At 37.5% G+C, this 22,454-nt stretch overlaps 1 protein-coding gene across 3 annotated transcripts in view; it reads right to left on the bottom strand.

The window, feature by feature from the left end:
* The window catches only part of OLFM3 (olfactomedin 3), a 119,670-nt gene that overhangs the window by 9,161 nt on the left and 88,055 nt on the right, over window positions 1-22,454 (bottom strand). For 2 of the 3 annotated variants that reach the window (XM_073356875.2, XM_073356874.1), the window contains 3 exons: window positions 13,552-13,698; window positions 9,506-9,661; window positions 5,841-6,060 (listed from right to left, as the gene is read on the bottom strand). In XM_073356875.2, the coding sequence (XP_073212976.1) occupies window positions 5,841-6,060; window positions 9,506-9,661; window positions 13,552-13,698 (523 nt within the window). Of the gene's footprint in view, window positions 1-5,840; window positions 6,061-9,505; window positions 9,662-13,551; window positions 13,699-18,776; window positions 18,943-22,454 lie in introns of those variants that run through there. The other variant, XM_073356873.1, reaches the window with a different exon arrangement.

The following is a 22,454-nucleotide window of genomic DNA, read 5'->3' as shown; positions in this document are numbered from 1 at the left end:
AAAAAGAAAAGCTCTTGATCCAATTCATTAGATGTTTTCTGGATAGTCGGTTTCTTGTTTCCTTTGGAAACAAGATAGAAAGTGAATATTCTAAAAACAGTCCTGGGAGGCAGACATGCTGACAGTAGGGTGGCAAAAGACTAGATGATGGAAAACTCCTCATTGTTTTATCCCCTGCTATGTCCTTTCATCAACTCTGAAATGAATGGCAGACAGTAGCATCTACAACTATATTAGACATGCATGTTAATTGTTTTACTGAATCTTGGTGTTAGTTGGAAACACCTTGTTACTATCTTTTAAGTGACTAATAGTAATACCATAATAATACAGGATTTTTTGCATCACAGATTTATCCTGTGTCTATTTGTGATATAGTTGTGAATTCAGAAATATAGCTGGGAAAGATCAGTGAAGCAAAGAAACAATCTGCCACATGAATTTTCTACAATAGTAGCAGTGGCTAAGAAATGTAAACAGCCCACAGATTATTTTTCAGGGCCAAAAGCTCCTTCTTTTCTGTCAGAAGAACAGTGTGACAATGTAGAAATAACTCTTGTCATGGTACATAACCTTTTGACTATACTACATCTCAGCCCTTCAGTTTCCTCATAAGCAGAAATACCAGATGATAGTGAGAAAGGAAGGTTTTATGTACTTCCATCCCAGCAAAGAAGAGAAAATTTTGGAACATTCTTGTGAGAGCTTGTTTGATAGATTTGCAGTACTTTTTTCAGAACAAAGATATCCAGATAGGTTTAGATAACAGCAGATTTTCAGGGTGAGATTTTTCTAAAACACTGAGTATTGGTCTAAATCTGCTTCAACTGGAAAAACTTTAATTGATTTCAATGGAAACAGCAAGGCCCATGCTGAGCGCGTTTGAAAATCCCAAAGGTTATCCTAACTGAACAGCCAAGCCTTTTAATGTTTGTTCACTAAACGTGACTGTATAAGGAGTACAGTGCACCATCTCATGGGTGTTTGTGGCCTGATTCCCTTCTTGTACTAGTGTTACTCCATAGACTTCATTACAGCTGGTCATGATTTATGCTGGTTTAAGAAGAGGATCAGGGTACGGGATGAGGAGTGTATACTACCCATGAAGGAGTGTAGAAGTGGATGCACTATCCCTGCATGCTAGGGAATCCTGAAAAGCAGAATGCCTTCCAGAACTGTCCATGGGGTGATGAGACATTGCCAGCACCTATTCTGTATGTCACTAGAACATGCGGGGGAGGCTGGGAAGACCATTGACATGTGGCTGTTTTGAGGGTACACATAGGTGTGGGTAGCCAATGCTAATATATCCCCACAATCTCTGTGATGACTAGTGTTTACCCTGAAGATTACAAGTTATACCATATACCACAAAACAAAACAATCCCACTGTAATGATCATATAAGTCATTTTTATTTTTATGTAAGGTTACTTTTTAGATGTATTGCTGAAAGAAAATGAGCCGAATACATTTAGTACAAGGACAGAATAGAAGTTTTCTTGGTTAATTAATAAATATTTATCTATTGAACTCTGCTAGTACCTAGTTATGAGATTTTCCTTTTTCTGTCTCAAACACAGTCGATTGGGCTTTTATATGCAGAGTGTTTCAGGTATTTATTTAGATACTAAACACTGACCTGAATTATTATGGGTAATGAACAGGGTAGAGGGAAGTGAGTCCACTTTTCAGTGTGTGCACAAGCAGTTTCCAGATGCTTTACTTCTTTTGTATCCTTCCTTAGGATAAAATTTGTTATGGGACTACACTGCAAAATGAAGAGCTAGAAACTGAACTCACCCTTTACTTAGAGTTTATGTATCTATTATCCTACTTAGCCCCAAACTGGGAAATATGATGGTCTAGTGGTTAAAGCCTACCACTGGGAGTTTAAATTCCTGGTTCTATTTTGAGCTTTGTCACTGACTCATTGTGTAATCTGTGGTGTAGTCACTTACCTTCTTTGTTTGGTTTCCTCATCTATAAAATGGGGATAATCATGCTTACCTCCCTCACAGAAGGCTGTACAGCTTAGTGTTTGTAAAGCTCCTCAGAATCTACAGGAATTGTACCATACAAAGAATCACTATTATCAATAAAAGAATCCTTTGCCAATGTTACCATCTCTTTTGTGATCAATATGATGGGATTTCTTTGTTGAATATGGTATCACACTTTCCTGGCCCCAAGCAAAAATATCAATGTCAAATTTTCCCTTGACCTTGCTGTATAAGAAGCTGGAAATGAGTCCAGCATGTATCCAGTCTAATAGTTTCTTTCATATTTCATAGGCAACTGTTGTCTGAGAGAATATTGATTTACTAGACTAATCTTATTTTTAAAAATCTGTCACTACTAAATAGCGTTAATGCACAGTAGCTGATTAAATGAAGGTGATAAATCATAGGAAAGCAGTGTATTACTAGAGTAAAAATTGTCCCTATGTACAGCACATTATGTGCAGTACATTAAGGCCTACATTTTCTTGTGTGTATCTGACTTGCATGCGTGCCAGCTGAGGATTTGCACACACAAATGCATGCAAGCACACACACCCTTTTATACGCAGACAACAAAATGTATGCACACAAGTCATGCATATGCTAAACTGCAAGCACACTTCTGAAAATGTAGGCTATATTTATCAACTGCTATTTATCAAATGCAAAGTGACATTTTCCTATTCTAAGGAGAAGGAACAAGTTTCACTCTTCACAATGGCTGTGGAAATCTTTAAATCTCAGTGAAAGTGAAATGACTGCTCACTGTATGTTAATGAATGTTGCAAGGGTTGCCAGTGCAGATGGAAAATTACATTTAAGTGGCTAGAACTGTATAAATAATGCATAATATAACAGTTATATTACTGGAAAACACCTGCTAGGGAAAAGAAGAGGGAAAAAAAGCCATTACACGTGCTGGTTAGATAGCTATACTGCAAGATTCAACAAAAACTCTGTAATGATTCAAGCCCAGATCCTGGGTACAGTGTTGCTGTTCTGTCCTACATGGCCAGAGGATTCTGGTCCTAAGCGCAGAGGGATCCTCAAGTGGTGTGGAGCAGGCATAGCCCTTCAGTGCAATGGGCACGACTGGGGTGAAATGGGCGATAGCTGGAGTTTCCTTTTGCCCCCTGATCCCCAGATGCTGTATCAGCCTCTTGGGGCTATATACAGCAAGATTAACTTTAAGCTGATTTCAGGCTGCTCTAACTTGCATGTGGGGACTTGCCAGGAACACAGCCAGTCCAGGAATAGGGGAGCTCAAAAGCCACCTGAGCTGTGCTATGCTTTTCTCAGCCTTTTCTGAGCACCTGGACCTCTGAGAATTACCCCCATTGGAGCAAAGACAATTCTGCATTAGGATTTAAGAAGGCTGAAATCCTTTCAGTAGTTAGCCAGAAACCCCCTTTAAACTCCTTAAGCATGCAGGCACACCATAGGCCCTAATATGAAAACATTAGATGGTAAAGCCTTACTAGTGTTATTGTCTGGCATCATCATACTATTGAGGCTCAAAATGTAGTTGCCTGTGGACTAGGAGAATATGTGATTGTTACATGGCTAAAGAAGGAAGAGGGGTGCAGAGACATAGGTCCAGGGAGGTGGAGAGGAAAACAAGAAAGAACCCTAAAAACAGAGAAAGACATGGGATCCTGGCAGTAAGCAGAGGGAAAAGGAGCCCTGGGGAAATCATACAATTGTATCTATATAGGGAGATAACTGAGTTGCAGAGTTTGGATTCAGAATCAATCTGGAGATGAATTTCTGAGAGACAGAGAGAGAGAATGCGCACGCACAGATAAGAGGGGGCTTTCTGATCCTGTAGTGCAGTTTCATCCAACTTGCATACAGATACTAGCAGTAGGGTATGATTTTTAGTTCAATGTGGTGATGGTGTGTGTATTTGCTACTTTTATTTGATAGAACTTCTTCCCCTTCAATTGCCAATACAAAAAAAAAAAAAGTTCGGCCCCAGAGACTTCTTTATTGGTCAAGAAAGAAAGGAAGAATTGTATGTTAGGGAAGAACTCATGGGAAGAGAGTTAAGAGAAGGGATTTGACCTAGGAAAATAATTAGAAGGGAAGTAAAAGGTGTGGGAGGAACCTGTAGGAAAGACTACATAACTATAACAGGGATGATTCTGATATTCAGAATACCTCCCATTGTGCAATCAATTCATTGATTTATGTTACAGAGATTCACCACAAAAAAATGAAAACAAGATGACTGAAAAATATGGAATGCCAATTTTTTCTCCTTAATTTTGCTTCAGAACATTAACTATCAAGACAAGTCGCTATTTCAACCAAATTTCTTGCTTGCCGCTGCATAGCAAAGCATCTGTTTTCCCTTGACTGCACATGTACATGTTCTGTCAGTGTAATAACATGCTATTATGTGTATGTATTGAGGGGGAGAATTGGCTCATAAGAGATTTCTGTCTGAGGAAATCTTCCATGTATTTTTGCCCATCACAGATGTGCTAATCCAGTGTAAAAAGAAGAAGCTGAAAATAAATAATTGAAGAGGTTAACCCAGTCTAGATGACTTTTTCTGTCTTTTTCCATTACGTCAAAAATGTACATCTTCTATAATAGGCAGCACCTCTTTCATATTTCAGATGCCACCCACCGCCTATAAAAGTCCACACCCAAGATTTGATAATTGAGAAACCTATCATAAGCCTGAGTTCTATTTTTAAGTGTTTAATGTTTTTTCATAGTGAATTGTTAGTTCTCATAAAAGGGGTCAGACTGAGAGAAGTGGAAGGCAAAGACTTTCAATAAATAATAATTCTTGGCTCCTAAACAGTACCTTCCAGCCAAGTATCTCAAAGTGTTTTGTCAGTTACTTTAATTGGAGCAGGCTAGGGCCTTTAAATCCTCAGAACATGCCTCTGAGGTAGAGAAGAATTAATTATCCCCTGTTCAGGATGACATTTGCAAAAAAGGCCTCTAATTTTGGGTGCCCAATATTAGACAACTAGTCCCTAATTTCCCTAAGCACCCACTGAAGCCAACGACTGGGCATCCAAAACTGAGACTTTCCCAAAGTCACACAGGAAGGTTATGGCATTGCTAGAAACAAACACAAAGCTGTGCTGTCAACAATACCTTATTTCCGCTAAAGTAGCTGATAACAGTGCTAATTTCATTATGCTGCTCATCAGTGGATCACACCTAACCTATTAGTATTAGAGGCCTATTTCCGCTAAAGTAGCTGATAACAGTGCTAATTTCATTATGCTGCTCATCAGTGGATCACACCTAACCTATTAGTATTAGAGGCCCAAAGGTAATACAGTCTGAGAGGTCATTTTCTGAACTGGCTATTTGTAAACTTCAAACCAAGATTTAAATTTTGATGATGGTTTTTGTCATGTGGATATCTCTCCATTGGACGCTGGACAGAGACCGCCAACATATATCACACTGGCCACCAAAAAGCACCTGGATGGCAATCCTGGCCTGAGTTATATTACAACTAGTGTGAGAGAGGAAACAATCTTTGCATCCCATTAACAAGCTCATGAGCAATTCAATCCTAAGACCCCCCGTCCCTAGGATTTCCAAGTTGCCATCCCTTATAATTCTGCATCTTAACTCTTTCTGTTAACAATGGGTCAGAGTCTAATTTAAACAATACTGGTGGAAATCTAGAGTAACATAACAGTTGACTTCAGTGAAGTCACTCTTGATACACATTAGTGTAACAGAGATCAGAATCTGTTCCAGTGTGTCAAAGAGCTGAAAAATAGAGGATTTTATGTTTCTACATCAAAGCTCTAAAATATATAACTTAGGGACAAAATATGCCATGTAATGGTTAACTTACTGAGTTTTTTCATGCAGTCTCGAAGTCTGGTTTCTAAACTGAGCACCCTCTGGTGTAGTTCCTCATAGTCATAGGCACCAATTTCTTCCTGAATCCCGGTGAGAACTGCAGACAGATTCCTAATTTCCTCCTTGAACTGGGTGATTAACTTGGCATCCATTTTATACTGTTCCAGAACTGGGATCAATGGTAACAGCTCATCCATCTTTTCCTTCAACTCCTGCAAAAAGCAGTCAACTGGGCATTAGAGCAGCTTAAAGGAGTTCAGTCCCCTAACACTCTTTAATATAATATTTTGAACTGATTAATAAAATGACTTTAATATTCTTATTGATTTTAGTTTCAGATCCATTACTAGTGTATCATGAAAGTCTAGCAAATTCAACACTATGTGTTGGATAAAATGTAAAAGAGAATATTCAATTTCTACTGAAAGTACAAAATTCATTTTTAAAAGATTGGAAACAAATCTCCTGAGACCTGTCTTTCCCTGCACGTGATACAAAACTCCTGTTGACTATATTTTTCTGGAGAAAAGGTGACCAGGACTGACCCACAGTTCTAGGTGAGGATACAGCACTGAAACAGTGACATTATATTGTCACTGATTTTCTATTTAATTTTTATAAATATTAATATTTTATTTACTTTTTTTGACTGCCACTGCACTCTGAGCAGACATTTTCATGGATCTGTTCACAGTAATGTCTAGGTCTTTCTCTCCCCTAAGTGGTTAGAGTTAAATTTAGATCCCAACAATTATATGAGAGATTCAAATTATATTGGCCAACGTGCATTTGTCTTTAGTGATTTTTCACTGCCCAATCAACTAGTTTTGTTAGATGCCTCTGAACTTCCTCAAATTCTTCTCTAGCTTTAACTAACTTAAATAATTGTATGTCATCTGCAAATTTTGCAACCTCATCATTCTTTCTCTTTCCCAGACAACCCCTACTTAAACTTTTGCCATGTTGAAAATCGGCCATTTATCCCCATTTATTGAATGTTTGTCTTTTAGCTATTTCTAATCCATAATGGCTATTTATCACTTGTCCTATAACTGTAATGCACTTAATATCTTTTGCCAGGGAGTTTGTTAAAATAAGTCTTAATACATTACGGCAACTGGCTCTTGTTCAGCCACTAACATGTAGATACCCTGAAAGAATCCTAGCAGATTAGAGATTTTTCTTTTATGGAAGTGGGTTTATCCTTTTCAGATGATGTACATGTAGATGTTTTATAATTCCATTGATAATTTAAGGAAACAGCAGGACTTCCATGAGAGAGAGAGAGAGAGGAGGAGATGCAAGCCTGGACAGAAGAGGGAGAAAAAGTGATGGAGATATAGGTTTGACAGTTGCCAGAACAGAGATAACAGAGGTCTTGGGAGCAGATGAGATCACCCGGGGGAAAGCATAAAGGGGAAAAATGAGGAGACCAAGGTTAGAATCCTGGAGAACATCACAAGACAGAAGAGAAGGCTGATTACTTCAGAATCATCTGTTAACTGTAGAAAGGAAATCAGGGAAGAGTGTAATGGAAGCCCAAGCAAGAGAAAGTGGATCAGTGACACTGTCAAAGGCAACAGAGACATTGAGGAGTGAGTGGAGAGTTTATTTTATTATTATTGAAAACTATGCATACAGCAACATAAACTTACAGCAATTTAAAACACACATTAAAAACTTTCTCTGCCCCAAAGATTTTAATGTGTGAGCCCAGTTTTGCATCCATTGAAGTAAATAGGAGCACTGTGACTGATTTCAGTGAGAACAGGATCAAGCCCTAAGAAATTTCAATGGGTAGAATTACAGAACTGTACTACCTTTGGTATTTCATTTTTAAATTAACTTCTTAGTTGGAGATTGGGGGGAGGGATAGCTCAGTGGTTTGAGCATTGGCCTGCTAAACCTAGGGTTGTGAGTTCAATCCTTGAGGGGGCCATTTAGGAATCGGGGGCAAAAATTGGGGATTGGTCCTGCTTTGAGCAGGGGGTTGGACTAGATGACCTCCTGAGGTCCCTTTCAACCCTGATATTCTATGATTCTATGATCTTATCACGTCACTAAAGGAAGTGAAGATTTTGTGATCACTGTAACTATAATGATTCTTTTGATTTTATTGATACTACTTAGACACCTCTTAAATCTATTATTACAAGAATGAATTCACATTGCAATAAAAGCAGGAAATTGCACCATTTTTGAGCTTATTTCTCCTTTGATTTGCCACATAACTCCCACCAGATTTAATAGGAGCAATGTGGGGGTATCAAGGACAGGCAAACTGACAATTTTTTGTGTCTCAGGAATGACGTACAGTACCAAAATTTTAGTCAGTCAAAATTCCGAAAGACAGTATTATTTTGACATTTCAATTACTCTTTAATTTGATTGTCTGTCTGTCTGTCAGTTTTAGTCTCCTGGCAAACTGTCAAACTGAAGCTGAATGTCCAGCCAATACAAATATCGAATATTTAAAAGGTTGGAGTAGTACAACAGGTTGCTGCCTTTGACAGCCAAATTGGACCTTCAAATTCTGGTATTTTGTTCCTCTGGAAAAAAAAATAACAATAATACAAAATATATAATGGCACAACACAATGTGGTGTTATGGCAAATAACATTACAAGGGGTAAAGGGGAAAACTTTCATGAAGCTGAAACTGGCTGAGCAGAATTATACTCAGACTTTCAGCTAAACTGAGAATAATAAGTAAGAGATCACTTGGAGAGTATGGTTATTAGTATAATTAATTACTGAAACCAATGGGAGCTGTTCAGTGCCTAGTACCTCTGAACAAGCAGATGCCACTCAGGTGCCACTCCTTTTGAAAATTTAAGCCTATGCTTTCATGTTTCAGCTATCATGAGCACCTCCAAAAGACAGAATAAAATGTGCATCCTTGGGATATATTTAATGGACCCTATCTTGCATTCCTTGCACACTCAAAACTCTCCCTCATTAGGGCCCAGTACCTGCAATACTATATGTCTGTAACATTGTCTCCTTAGTATAGTCCAGATGGCTTCCTAAGAATAGACAATAGCCATTTCTAACCTCTAGCAACTAGATTTCATAGCAGATAGGGTGGCTAAAGTTTTTGTTCAGTGAAAAATTACTAGGAAATTTAACATGGACATTTTTTCTTATAGCACATGTGGATTAGAGAGGGGAGGGGGAACACCCCGAATAACTAACTCCCCCAATCTCTAATCAGAAACTTTTAGATCTTAATGCTATTAAGTACCAATTACAATAACTTCACTCATTATGATCTTTCTTCTTTTCAGTTCTACGAAATGTCAGACAACTGTAAAAGTACAAAACCCTCTGGTCATTTGCTATTAATTCCCTGGCTTCCTCATTTATCACCAGTGCTTGACTGCATATAAATCTCTCAATATGAACTGCACATTGACACAGTAAAATAGGATTCTGTTTATACTGACATTTCTCTAACGTCTTAATAATTAATGGTCACTCCTTATTACAGTTAAACTGAATAAAGTGATTATCATAATAAAAGAGGTTATATTGTGGTTCCTTTTCAACATTGCTTTTGTATAAGCTTTTCAAGCTGAGATCTTAGCAGTTCATGCATTGCTTTTTAGTGCATAGCTTGCAGCAGGCTTTCAAAATTATTATTAAAATAAAACTTACTTGAAAATGCTTTGTCATTAATGTCTTCCGATCATCTTCAATTTGCCGAAACTTAGCCTTCAGCCCTTTCATTTGTGTTTCCATTTTTAAAACATACTGGAAATCCCTCTGCGTCCGTAGGTTTAAAACTTCAATAGATTGGGACATATTCTGAACCTGTTAAAGAAGAACACTGGCTGCACTCTGTTTTTCTTTTTCTTGTATGTGTAGGTAAATGTCAAATGATAAAATGTCATGCCTCTGTCAATGCTTGAATTGTTAGCCATTGTTTACCTCAGTGGAGCTTTGAATTCATAACTGTACAATGATACAGAAAGTGGGCCGCAGTTTGGCCTTGGTCACACATGTAATCCCACTGAAATAAATGGGATTGTTCCACTATAAATTAGAGGGATTTGGCCCAATGTCTTTACCCATCGTATAATACCTTAAAAAAGAAAACTGTGCACTGAGTTTTGTGACAATTCAGCAAGGGGAAGAACTGTTCAGGGCAAGGAATCATAAAGGAGGTTTGTGATTCAACATTCCTGAACAAAAGAATGCAAGTATTCAATAACTCAGGAAAATGGGATATTGACCTGAGTTAACTTATAACTCCATGCCACTTCACTACTTAATCCAATTTATAGAAGATTTGGGGTGTGTGGAGGAAGAATGGGGTAAAGTTTTGATCTTGAATTTAAATTTGTCAAGCTTCATCAAGGATCTGAACTTATACTTAGCAAATGAAATGCATGCTGCCACCCAGACAGAGTTTGTACTATATAATGCAGCACTTGCTGAATTTTTTCAAGTGCTCTGTATACAGCATGTGGCTCTTAGAAGCAATCATTTTGCCCGGAACATTGTACTACTCTATTAAAGAGAATGGGCATGATTCTGATCCTTCACATAAATGAAAATCAGGAATAATTCTACGGAAGTCAGTGAAGTTACTTGAGTGTGAAATCAGTGCAAGAGAGATCAGGAGCAGGGCCAGTGGGTCTCCTTTAAGAGATATGTACAACTTGGGCTTTTGATAAATATGAATACAAGCTTTGAAGAGCCAATATTTTACACTCTAGTGATGCACTAGTTTAAATGTCAGTGCTTTGGAAAAACATGGTCTTGGGCTTGAGAGTGACATTTACTCAAACTAGATTTTTAAATTTTCAGGAGGACTACGCCACTGTTTTTGGTAAGTCAGCAAAATACCATATCTTAGGGCTTGATCCTGCTCCCATTGAAGTTAATGGCAAAATACCAGCTGACTTCAACAGAAGCAGGATTGAGCCTGTAAAATGCTAGTGTGTGTTAAAAAAGCTTTGAACTTTTTTCGTTATACATCGAGGCCTACTTTACTATAAATATCTTTACTCAAAGTTACCTATGCATGCTTCAGAAATATTTCCTAACTCTGATACAGATAATAAGATTTATTAAATTGACACCAACATTATTACTATTAGTACATTCCTTAGACTGTAACTTCTTTGGAGCCGGGACTGTCTTTTTGTTCTGTGGTTTGTACTGTGCCTAATACAAGGGGGTCCTGGTCCATGGATTCTCTATCTATTGTAGAGGCATTCCTAGATGCCTCTACAACAGATTTCAATCCAGCAAAGCTCTTAAGCATGTGAACAGTCCCATTGGACTTGTGCTTACAGTAAGGCATATGCTCAAATGCTTTGTTGGATCAGGGCCAGAGTGCTCACCTAGCAGGTTAAAGGCTGTTAAGCTCTAAATGACTTGGACTATCCTACTTGCCTCTTTCAATGCCATATTGCTGAAGATGGGATCAGCAAAGATTACCGTGCTGACCCTTCTTAGTATAAAAGGGAGGTTGCTGGCAGGATATCCTTCATGATCATGGGCTTTGGAAATCACTTCCAGATCTGTTATCCTTCAGGATATGCTGCAAGGCACTTTTCCTCCAGCCATTTGAGGAGAGGATGGGTTGAGAGTTGGAGAAGTTTTTACATTTGAGATTTTATTATAAAATTCAGCAATGTAACAGGTGGCCAGACTGTAGGATATGTGATTGTTTATAGTTTTATCAGTAGAAATAAAATACATCTATTCAACTGTAAATCATTAATAGAAAAAAATCACTGAAAGATTAAAAGAAATGAGTTTCAAGTAACTGACTGAGCATATGTAGAACAAAAGACAGCCCATTCCCATCTTTAAGACAAGGACACCTTTAATTTGTGTGTACTTTATGTATCTTTCATCAGTGTTAACTTTATAAAAATCAGACAAAAAATGTGGGAAGAGGTGACACATTTCCAGACATGAAGCTGAAGTAGAACATTTTGTTGTTGTTTTTTCAGAGAGTTTTGCATGTGCAATAATTTTATGCCAAAATTAACTTTAACTCATGCACAGTAAATGGGGGAGGGGGAAGTACCACTAGAAAATATTAGGCCCAATCTTAAAGATCTTACTCACAACTTGCTCAGGCAAAACCCCTTTTGTCCAGCCAGTCTAATGGAGGTGGGAGAAAAGGGTGATATTCCTTCCGTACACTAACATATATAACCTTTGAGGTGTTATCCATAGTTTCAGTTGGCACCCCATTGTGATGACGACTGTATCATACTGCATCTGGTTATTACAATCCTGTAACATATTGTGGATCTGATACAGTTTGATTTTACTTAACCTACCACCTCGTTAAAAATACCTTAAAAATAGTGTTGATAGCAGTGTAGATTAACTAGCAATAATTAGCCATATACATTTTTGTTAGAAAGTACTGTTAATGGAATAAATCCATATTTTTATCTTCTTTTATGTTCTTTCTAATCACTGAAGCCAACAAAATAAATCCTTTCAGAGCTATGATAAAGCTTGAAATGTTTCACTTTGCCAGAAGCCACTTTCCCACAGAAACTGTAATAAACAGCAATATGTGGCTTTATTGATGTAGTAAAATGATTGTTTGTACCCACATTTGCCATCATCTAGTGAAAAAAAATAATTTGTAGAGCTTAAGCCTCCATATAGAAGACCCCAAATTATCAAAGGGCTAGTTGTGAGAGGGTTGGTGCTGTGGACTTCAAAAAGAAAAAGAAAAGATTAAAAACCTTATTTATGAGTATTTTAATGTTTGAGAAACATGCCAGAGTAAAAGCTCTGGAGAATGAAGTCCACACCCCTGACCGACATAAGTTGCATAGACAAAAGTGCTGGTGTGGACAGCACTGTGTCAGTAGGAGAGGTTCTTCTGCCAACATAGCTAACATCACTTGTTGGGAGTGGTTTAATTATGACGGCAGGAGAGCTCTCTCTTGCTGGCAAAGAGTGGCTACATGTGAGACCTTACAGCAGCACAGCTGAAGTGGTACAGCTGTCCCACTGTAATGTCCAGAGTGTAGACATAGTGTTAGTGTAGGTTTGACAGCAGTTCTCTAAACTTTTCTTGGGTTTGATCCTAGTCTTTTGTTCCAGCTGCTGGTGTAGCTCCTGTTGGGATTCCCTCCGAGACCACTTTCCACTTGGCTTCCCAAAAACTCAGACTCCAAACTTTGTCACTCAGGTATCTTTGTTTGACATACAGCATCTCTAAGATGAGCTGTTCAAGCTCAAATGTGGGGAGGGGTGTGTATGGATGCAGGGTACATCACAGCTCCAAAGTTACACAGAAACTATCTTCCTTTATATACATTACACATCTCATTGCATTTACTATACATTACATTATGAAGGATACCCTGCCAACAACCTCCCTTTTATGCTTAGAAGGCTCAGCACGGTAATCTTTGCTGATCCCATCTTCAGCAATATGGCATTACTTGGTTCTCTTAAAGAAAGAAATCTGGGAGGCAGAAATGAGAGAAAATGCAGCATTAAGCTGCTGGATCAATGACTCAGGTCAGCAGAGCTGTGTTGTAAAGAAACCAGATGAAGTGTGGTTAGTGGTGGAAAACTGGGAAGGGGAAATAGAGAAATAACATTGATAGGTAATCATTGAATGCTGTATTTATTATTTTAAAGAGGGAAAGGAGCAGATTACTATGGAAGTCTTAGTGGACAAAAAGAAGGGATACATTTGGGAGACTTACCTTCTCTAGCAGTTGTCTAAGTTGTCTGCTTTTGGCGTCTCTTGAACATAAATTTTGTTCTGGTGCAACTACAGTACAAATGCATCGGCCATCTGGGTCTTGGGCTGAACTATACACTTGCCATCCTTCTTTGGGGCTAATTTGAGTCTATAGTAATAAAACAATAATAAGCAAATGCAAAGGGAGTGAAATAGCTGATATTCATGAATGACTTTTTGGTTTTTCAAATTCTTAAAACAAAATATCTCTATGTAGACAGACAGACAGACAGACACACACGAATTAAACTTAAGAAAATATGCTTGCACAGTTACATACCATATGTGTTCACAATGATCTTCCTTTTAATTATCTTTTATTACCCCCTTAATGGATGATTGATAATTTTTCATTTTTCCAAAGTTTTCCATTATACCTGACTCCTTGTTAATAGTTATTTAGAAATATTTGACAGCCCTGCTTAATTATCATCATATTCAGTCTGGATGAGAACAGTTTTCTACTTATGATTCAACACAAGTTCATTGATTTCATTCTTTGTGGATAGGGTGTTATTGTTTTCCATGAACAAAGAACAAATATGTCCTTTCTTACTGGATGACTTTTACTTGAAAGAAAATAACAAGATAGAAAGGAACAAATATAAAGTCCCCATGAGAAAGCACAGTAACAGCATCCATGCTGACCAACTCTCAGGCCTAAAAACAAGTTAGAGAGGGCCCACTTTACTTTTAAAGGTGCAGTACACCAAAAACAGCCTTGCAGTTACATAGCTATAAATACCAACAGCAACAGAGAAGCCTCAGGGAAGTACAGCAAAGAATCTGTTTAGTTTAGATGAAAGGGAACAAATTTAGTCATTAAGACTGTAATGTATGCTGGAAATTCCTAGCACATTCTGCTTTCAGCAGTCATGGTAAAACTCAAAAATTCTCCTAGTCTTTTATGGTTTTTTTTTCAGTGGTGACCAACATCCCCAAGCTCTATCTGCCAGTTTCCCTAAATCTTTGAAAGATGATTGAAAGAGTTGGTTGACATGCATTTAATAAGATGTACAGAAATTTACAGAGGTCAAGATGAAAGAAGGAAATAAAAGAATCTTGACGATGAAGGAATTTCAGATGATAGAATTAAATCTGTTAATAGAATTAATGTTCTTGAGTATTGGTTTTAGAGATGACTAGTCAAGATAAAATTATGCATTCTTCTTTTTATATCTAACATATACAATTTTGGCTACTTGATTTCAAAGCTCAGAGGCTAATGGCTGCCACCACAATAATTTCATTTTGGCACAGTGTATGTGAGCCACCAGTTATATTATAAAAACTTAGTTAACATCAGTGCAAACAGTAATTATTAAAACTGGCAAGCATTAATATTGATGCTTACTGGCCTAAGTACAGTCAGCTATTGCATAGTTCATCACTACAGGGCAGATACAGTATCTCTCTAGAATGAGTTTAGAATAAAAGGTGAAAGAGTATTCCCTGGTGATTCTTCTCTGCATGTCATCTTAATGCAAGAGAAGAGAACCACCTCTTTTCTTCCAAAGGATTTCTGCTGGGGTCACTGAAGAAAGCAGTGACCTCTCCTTCTGTAGAGTTAATTGAAAGATCAAAACTGTAATATTCCCCTGTTTTGCTAGGAAAATAAAAGCCTATAATTTAAAGGGATGGTAAATGGAGGACAGCTGAACTTGCTTTAGGGTTTGCTAGAAAGACTTATCTAAGGTTCATTGCTAAATCATGCCAGTTTTATGATGTTCTTCTAACCTTTATTTTTTTAGGGCACATCTAGTTGAACAGAGATGGTGAACAATAAAATCTAAACAAAATTACAGCTGCAGGGACAATTTAAACTGGTTTTGAATAGCAAGTAAAATTGTAAGCTTGAACAATTTATGCTTGTCAAAGCAGTTAACCCTTACAATGTTAGCTAATTTTAGGTTGGTGGCTTCTATGATTTTCCATAGTCCTCATACCCAGATATTGATGTCATGTAGCAGTACTGAAACCAAGTTTATGTCAAAGTTTAGGACTATCTGTAGAACCCAATGTTAGCTCCTATCCCTTTTAAGGCACAGGAATTCTTACCCCTAATGTACAGATACACTGCAATCTTTGAGCTTAATTGTGAGCTGATACTGGTATAACTCAGGAGTTACTCCATTCATGTTAATGAAGTTTCACCAGTGCAAAATGATGAGACACCAGAATCATGCCCAGTCTATAGTAAAAAGGATGTAATTCGGGTTGTATTGTCCAAACAGTGCTGTATATGTTCTGCTGAAACCACACATTTCAATCTCATTTCCTGACAAAAAGCATGTTTACCCAGGGACAAATTTCCTTACAATGTGGTGTTAGATGAAGAAACACTTGTACAATCATAAAACCATTTGCCATTCGATTTTTTAAAAATGAAGTGTTCTACACTTTTCAGAGTAGCAGCCGTATTAGTCTGTATCCACAAAAAGAACAGGAGTACTTGTGGCACCTTAGAGATTAAATAAATGAATAAATTGGCTAGTCTCTAAGGTGCCACAAGTACTCCTGTTCTTTTTGTTCTACACTTGTGATGTATATCTCACAATGAGAAACCCTCAGGCACATACTAGAAGTGCATTGTGATTGTTTATCCATGCTTACATGAATGATGATATATTACTCTACATTTAGGCTCCATTGCTTTACTGTATTCTGTTTTTCCAGGATTCTTTCATTCAGTAGGAAAGAAATTGCTGTCATGAGAGGGTATGGATGGAAGTATCTATCTATCTATCTCTGTGACTGTGAGTGTGATTTTTACACACATCTGCGCTTTTATTTTATTATTTTTTTGTTCTTTCTCATTTAATCCCACCCTCCAGCAGAAGTTGCTCTGCTTCCCAGAGAAGGCGCTAGAAGGCATCAACATCTTATGAAAAATGTTAAATCCAAACCCCAAATGCAGGCTTACCACTGACAGGTCTTAGTAAGCGGATGAGAAAAGAAATAACCAAGCCTCAAAGAGGAGAAACAAAAATATTCATGTTAGTTCTTAACAATCTTATGAAAAGAGAAAGGAGCCCCTGCAAAAGCTAATATTTCATGTTATCTTGGAATAAAGGCAGCTGTGCTATAGAATTCCAGTACTCAGGTCCAAAAGGTTTCTTTTCCCTTTACACTACCAGATATTTCAATAAGAATATTATAGCTGTGTTCATTGTCACCACTGTCTAGGCAAATGCATGTCATTGAAATACATATAATTCCTATGACTAGTTGTGTATAAACATTATGGGCCAGATTTTCTTCTGGTATAACTCCACTGACTTCAACAGTTATTCCAGCAGAGAATTTGGTCCTATCTTTCCCTTTTATAATAGTCTTTTTCAGCTCAGGTGAAAAGAAATCATTAAATATACAGGAGATGAGGAGTTTTTGTTCCTGTCTCTCTTGTATAAAATGTACAATTTTTCAAATTTTGTGTGGAAAGTTTTATAACAAGATTACAAGATTCAGTTTGAACTGCCGATTGCTCATGAATGTATGTTGGTGGATTTCTGAAGATATGTTGGCAATATATGCGCAGGTGTCAAGGGTTAGTACTGAATTCACAGCATATAGGGCCTTATCTCATAATGCCGCATTTTAGAAATTACATGCCATAGAAATAAGAAGATGGATAACAAGATGGAAAAAGCAGAAGAAATTCTCTTGACTATGATATGCTACAGAATATGATTTTTTTCCACCTATGAATGTTACAAGGCTGTTCTGCTTTGGATATAAGGCTTTTATCCCTGTGTGCTGGCTTCACTGACACTTCTATTACCTCACAGCTCACTAAAGCATGAAACAAGCATGGTTGCTCCATCTTAATAAGAGCAAGCAGTGTTGTTAAAAATAATGACAATGCATACATGATATGGTCCAGAGCCTCAGTGGGTTTAAAATCAACAGAACTTCACTGAAGTCAAGGGAGATGTCAATTTACACTAGCTCAGGATCTGATCCTGCAAATAAATGTGTGTGTGTGTGTGTCTCCCCGTCAACTAGTCAAGCACAAATGTATACTTGGATGAAGGAACCCATCTGACTTGTGGGTGTCGGTAGGAATTAGAGACATGCCCCATATAGTTCAGTGTGAAAATTAGTTATATTTTAAGAAAAATTCAGGATTTCCCCATTCCCCCATAACATGATGTTGTACTAAAACAAAAACTCATTTCTTTAGGATAACAATACAATGCATTTAAAAGTAACAGTATTAAAAACTTTGTATGCAATATTTTTTTCCTACCCACATACAATCAGATCATTAAATATTGATCAGTTAATTAATCACTTTTAGCTACAACTGAAATTCAGTTCTGAGAATAGTAAGCTGTTCTACTCTGATTTCATTTACACTGAAATTACACAGATAGGATTTCTCAAATATTTGGTAGAATACATTTTGTTCCAACTCCATTTGCTCTTCTACAAATGCTACTGTAAAGGTCCTTGAGTTCACCTGTCCGATTGAAATATGAATCTAATTTTTAGATTACATATAGAAATTCAGAGAAAGCGTTAATAACACTTTTTTCTTTAGTTCTACGTAAACAGAGACTACTGTATGTTGTGTTAAAATTTACTGGCATATGAACATCAAATACAAGTACTGGAAGATTTTAACTAACCTAACTAATAATTCATCATCTCCATTATTTCCTAATCAGCCTGCATAAGAGTCCTGTGGTCAAACTGAAAAGTACCTATTTTCTTTTCTTTTTAAAAGGCATTCCTTTGCTTGACTGTTCTGCAAATTAAGAAAAGAAACTCTGTGGCAATGCTACAGAGTAAGATAGACTGTAGGTTTCTTTTCAGTTATCTTATTCTATAATACATCAGTATATATTTTCTGGAACAATAAATATGGAAACAAATCTAAGCTAAAGAAACAAGTATTTTCTTAGATATTTTAAACATTTCATACTAAAAAAATGAAGCCATTTGTTCTTAAATACTTAATGAGGCTATTTTTCAAAAAGTTTCTCTTGTATAGTAAGTCTGTAGCATCCTCACAAATGCTGTGCAGTTTGAAGTGTCCAGACAGAAGCATGCAGTCAGTTACAGCATAAAGATTAATAGCTTTAAGAGAGATTTACAAAAAGGCAACTTAAACCATAGCATTTGTGGTCCCTTAAAATATCAGTTCAGCATGAAGATGGCTTATAACACATCAGAGCTACTTACTAGAGTATCTGAAGTGGATAGTCTGGTGGTATTTAGTCCTACCAGAGATGGGAGAGTTTGGGACATCCAGTTAGAGATCATTGCCATGGTACTGAGAACAGCACCAAGCTTGAGCAGTGGAGGACTCATTGCTGTAGAGTTAATGAGTTTTCATAGTGACTGATTATCATCCTAGTGTTGGCTGGCAGTGAGAGGCGTGACTGCAGCACTCAACATCCACAGCATGAAAGGAGATCAACCTCCCCAGATTTAATCATCCATTAAAACCCACACACAGCCTCCCCCAGCCTCTGTTCTTCTAATCTTACCAACAGATACTTCAACAGACTGTCTTCTACTGACCACTAAGCCATTCTTTAGGTGCCAATAATTATTACGGCTTTCATGGTGTGTGTGTGTGTGTGTGTGGAGAGGTGGGGGGGGGAGAGAAATTTTAAGATGCTACAGTATTAGTCAACATCTAGTTAGTTCAACTTTTGCAGGCTGATGTGAAGACTTGTCTAAAATGTCAAACCAAGACAACCCAAACACAAACCAAATGTTCTCCCCGCACACCCTACCCCCGCAACTCCCTCTCCTTAATTAAAAATATGCCCGGGAACATTTCTAATATAGTACTTTGTATCTCTATTCATCCCGGTTAATGATGGGCAGGATTATTAGAGAGGCCAGGAAAACACAAAGGCTGTCATTCTCAGAAATTGTTTCCTAAAACTGCTATCCACTGATTTTAGAGTAGTCACTTAAATTATCAATATCAATAACTCCACAGTTTGCAAAGCTTTGTTATTACATGTTCACGGACAGTACAGAAGTAGAGTGACTGAAGAACAAATAGCTATGCTACTTTTGAGAAGAGGAACAGAAAATAAATGATGTATGATTCAAGTAGGGGTTACCGATTCCTTAAATCTGCTTCAGGGTCTTCTGTTGTCTAATGTGATACAATGATTTCTAAGTTCAGTGGCAGCTTGTACTGATTTGTAGGGAAGTCATAAAATAATGTAGAAATAACAGAACAAAAGCTTATACCACAAATTGTGCAATATGGGTAACTGTTAGGTATAGTATGTGCATTTTGAATATGTTTCTAAAGAGGGTAGGTAGAGCAAGTGTTTCTTAACAGTATTTACTTGGTTAAAAGTTTACAAGGAGACAGAATATTGTATTTGCTCCTAAGGTGAATGCTGGAGTTCATTTCAAAATTTACTTCCACAGAAATATATTTTTCTTAAACAATTTTGGCAGGTGATATGAAAAAAATCCTCAAAGCAATTGAAAAAGATATATATTTATATAGAAGTGTGGGAGCTCATGAATGCATTCACTGGAATTAAGCTTTCTAAACCTCCAGAAAAGCTTTTGAAATTCTCAGAGCTTGTGTCCCAAATTCATGCTAGACTTCTCTCTCCCAAAATGCTTTTAAAATGATTTCAATCAACCCGTTACTTAACTGAGAAGTACAGAAAATTAATCATTGTCTTTTTAAAATCAAGATATACAGGAAAAAACACATTGAGAGCTACCATATAATCTTATGAGGGACCTTGTGGCACAAAGGCTCAGCAGCAAATACAAGAGAGATCGCATGCATCTAAATAGTAACTACTTTCGTGGAATTGCACACTGACCTAAAATGTTAAGTTTCAAAATATTAAAAAAAGTGTTCCTCACTGAAGAGTGCATTTGGAGATCCACGAGGTTTTAGTAAAGCAACAAACACCTAAAGCAAAACTCCTTTTGAAAGATGCACGTCCAGCAAATCAACAACAATTAACAGTTTAAAATGTGAGGCAGATTGTAGGTTTACTTATTTATGAGCTACTTCAACACAAATGATAAAATATCGAATGTCGGCAATTTTACCCCTGGATTATTAGTCATGTTAATAAAAGGTCTAAGTATGAAGAGTTTTTGGTGCCCCCTATTTCAAGGACTATAACTACAAAAAACATTACACCATTTATAGATTTATATATGGGTTTTAGGTGGAAGATCATAGTATTTTACACACATTAGATAAGAGTGGGTAAAATCCTTGCCTCATTTAAGTCAATGGCAAAACTCCAATTAGCTTCAAAGGGGCAGGATTTCAACTGTCTGTTATCCAAGGATCTCAAATTGCTGTACAAACATTAATTATAATTCACAATGCACTCTGAAGTAGGTAACTAGTATCTCTGTTTTACAAATGGAAGAAACTGATATAAAGAGTGTAAGTGATTTGCCCAGGGTCACACAGTAAATCAGTGGCAGAGATGGGGCCACAACCAAGGACAACTGTCTTTTGTGCTAACAAATAACACTCTCTACTCCGTTGTGTTTGACTTTTGCCATGTTCACGAGTCTGACCTTAACAAAATTTTGTTGGCTCTCATAATTTTTTAGATACCTATTCTGACTATTCAAACGAAATGAGCCTGATTCTGATCTTGGTTCCACTGGTTCCACACTAGTGTAACTCCAATGGCTTCACCTAATTTGCACCAGCATTTATGAGTGCAGAATCAGCCCCAATGTGTCAGTTGTATTGTATATTGCTTTGTTCTACATGGTTTCTGTTCAACAAATACTTTGCCTTAGGCTAAAATTAATGTTAATGGGTTCGAAGCTCAGATGTGTCAAGTAAAGGAAGAGGCAAAGGTGGTTCAGGGTTACCTCTATTCCTTCCCACGTCTTGAGGGCAGTTGGAGATTGAACCAGTCACCAGATCCATACAGAGTAACCATAAAGTTGTTCTAACTTAAGCTTTCCTGGGGCTCAGGATTTCCCTCTGGTTCTAACATACCTCTGGAAGGCTTCCTACGGCATCATGGCTGGGGGTAAGGGTGTGCTGTAAAGGCCCTCTATACGCAGGGGTGATGGAACAGTTTTTATAGTGAGGGTGCTGAGAGCCATTGGACCAAACTGTTAAACCCTGTATCTTATGGAAACCACGTCAAGCCAGTGGATGCGGTAGCACCCACAGCACCCTTAGTTCCAGTGGCTATGACTATGCCACCTTTATGCCAGCCTGCAGTTGGGAGATCCTCAGCTCTCTAATTAAGGCAGCTTTAAGTCTGATTGGTTTCAGTGGATTGGTTTCAAAGGGTCATAGCCAAGGCCAAAGGCCTGGCACTGATGTGTCTATTATAGTTATATTTATAGAAGAATGTGTAAAGGAATGGATCTTTCAAGAACTTGTGGTCTTTTTTATATGACTACCATATCTAAAGGAATGGTTAACAAGTGGACTCAAGGTTTATTATACTGTTTACGCCACATTCTGGTAAGAAGAGGAAGTTTTCACCATCTGTAATACAAGTATTGATTGGCCTCCCACAAACTGGATGGTTGTGCTGCCTTAACATATAAGTCCTATTGCCATTCCTTATATTGCACTGCAGATGTCCAAAAAGCTGCTGTTTCTTTTGCTCATGCTGATGCTACTGCACACTAATGTGGGATGGGACGCGTACTCCTATCTTCACACAAAAAGAGATGAGCACCCAACTACAATTTCTTCATCCACAACTGGAGAAAAGCAGTAAATGCTACAATTTTCTACCTGGAGCTGTTTCTTGAGGGGGACTTTCCCTCCAGCCCCAACCCAACCTCAAACCAACCAACCACACAGAACCACTTCTTCCACCACCATATTTCTCCAAGACATATAGAGGTCATGAAGTATTTAAAATT

The sequence above is a fragment of the Lepidochelys kempii genome, chromosome 8 (assembly GCF_965140285.1).
Source record: "Lepidochelys kempii isolate rLepKem1 chromosome 8, rLepKem1.hap1, whole genome shotgun sequence".
Taxonomy (NCBI): Eukaryota; Metazoa; Chordata; order Testudines; family Cheloniidae; genus Lepidochelys; species Lepidochelys kempii.
This window is presented reverse-complemented; position numbering and strand designations above follow the sequence as displayed.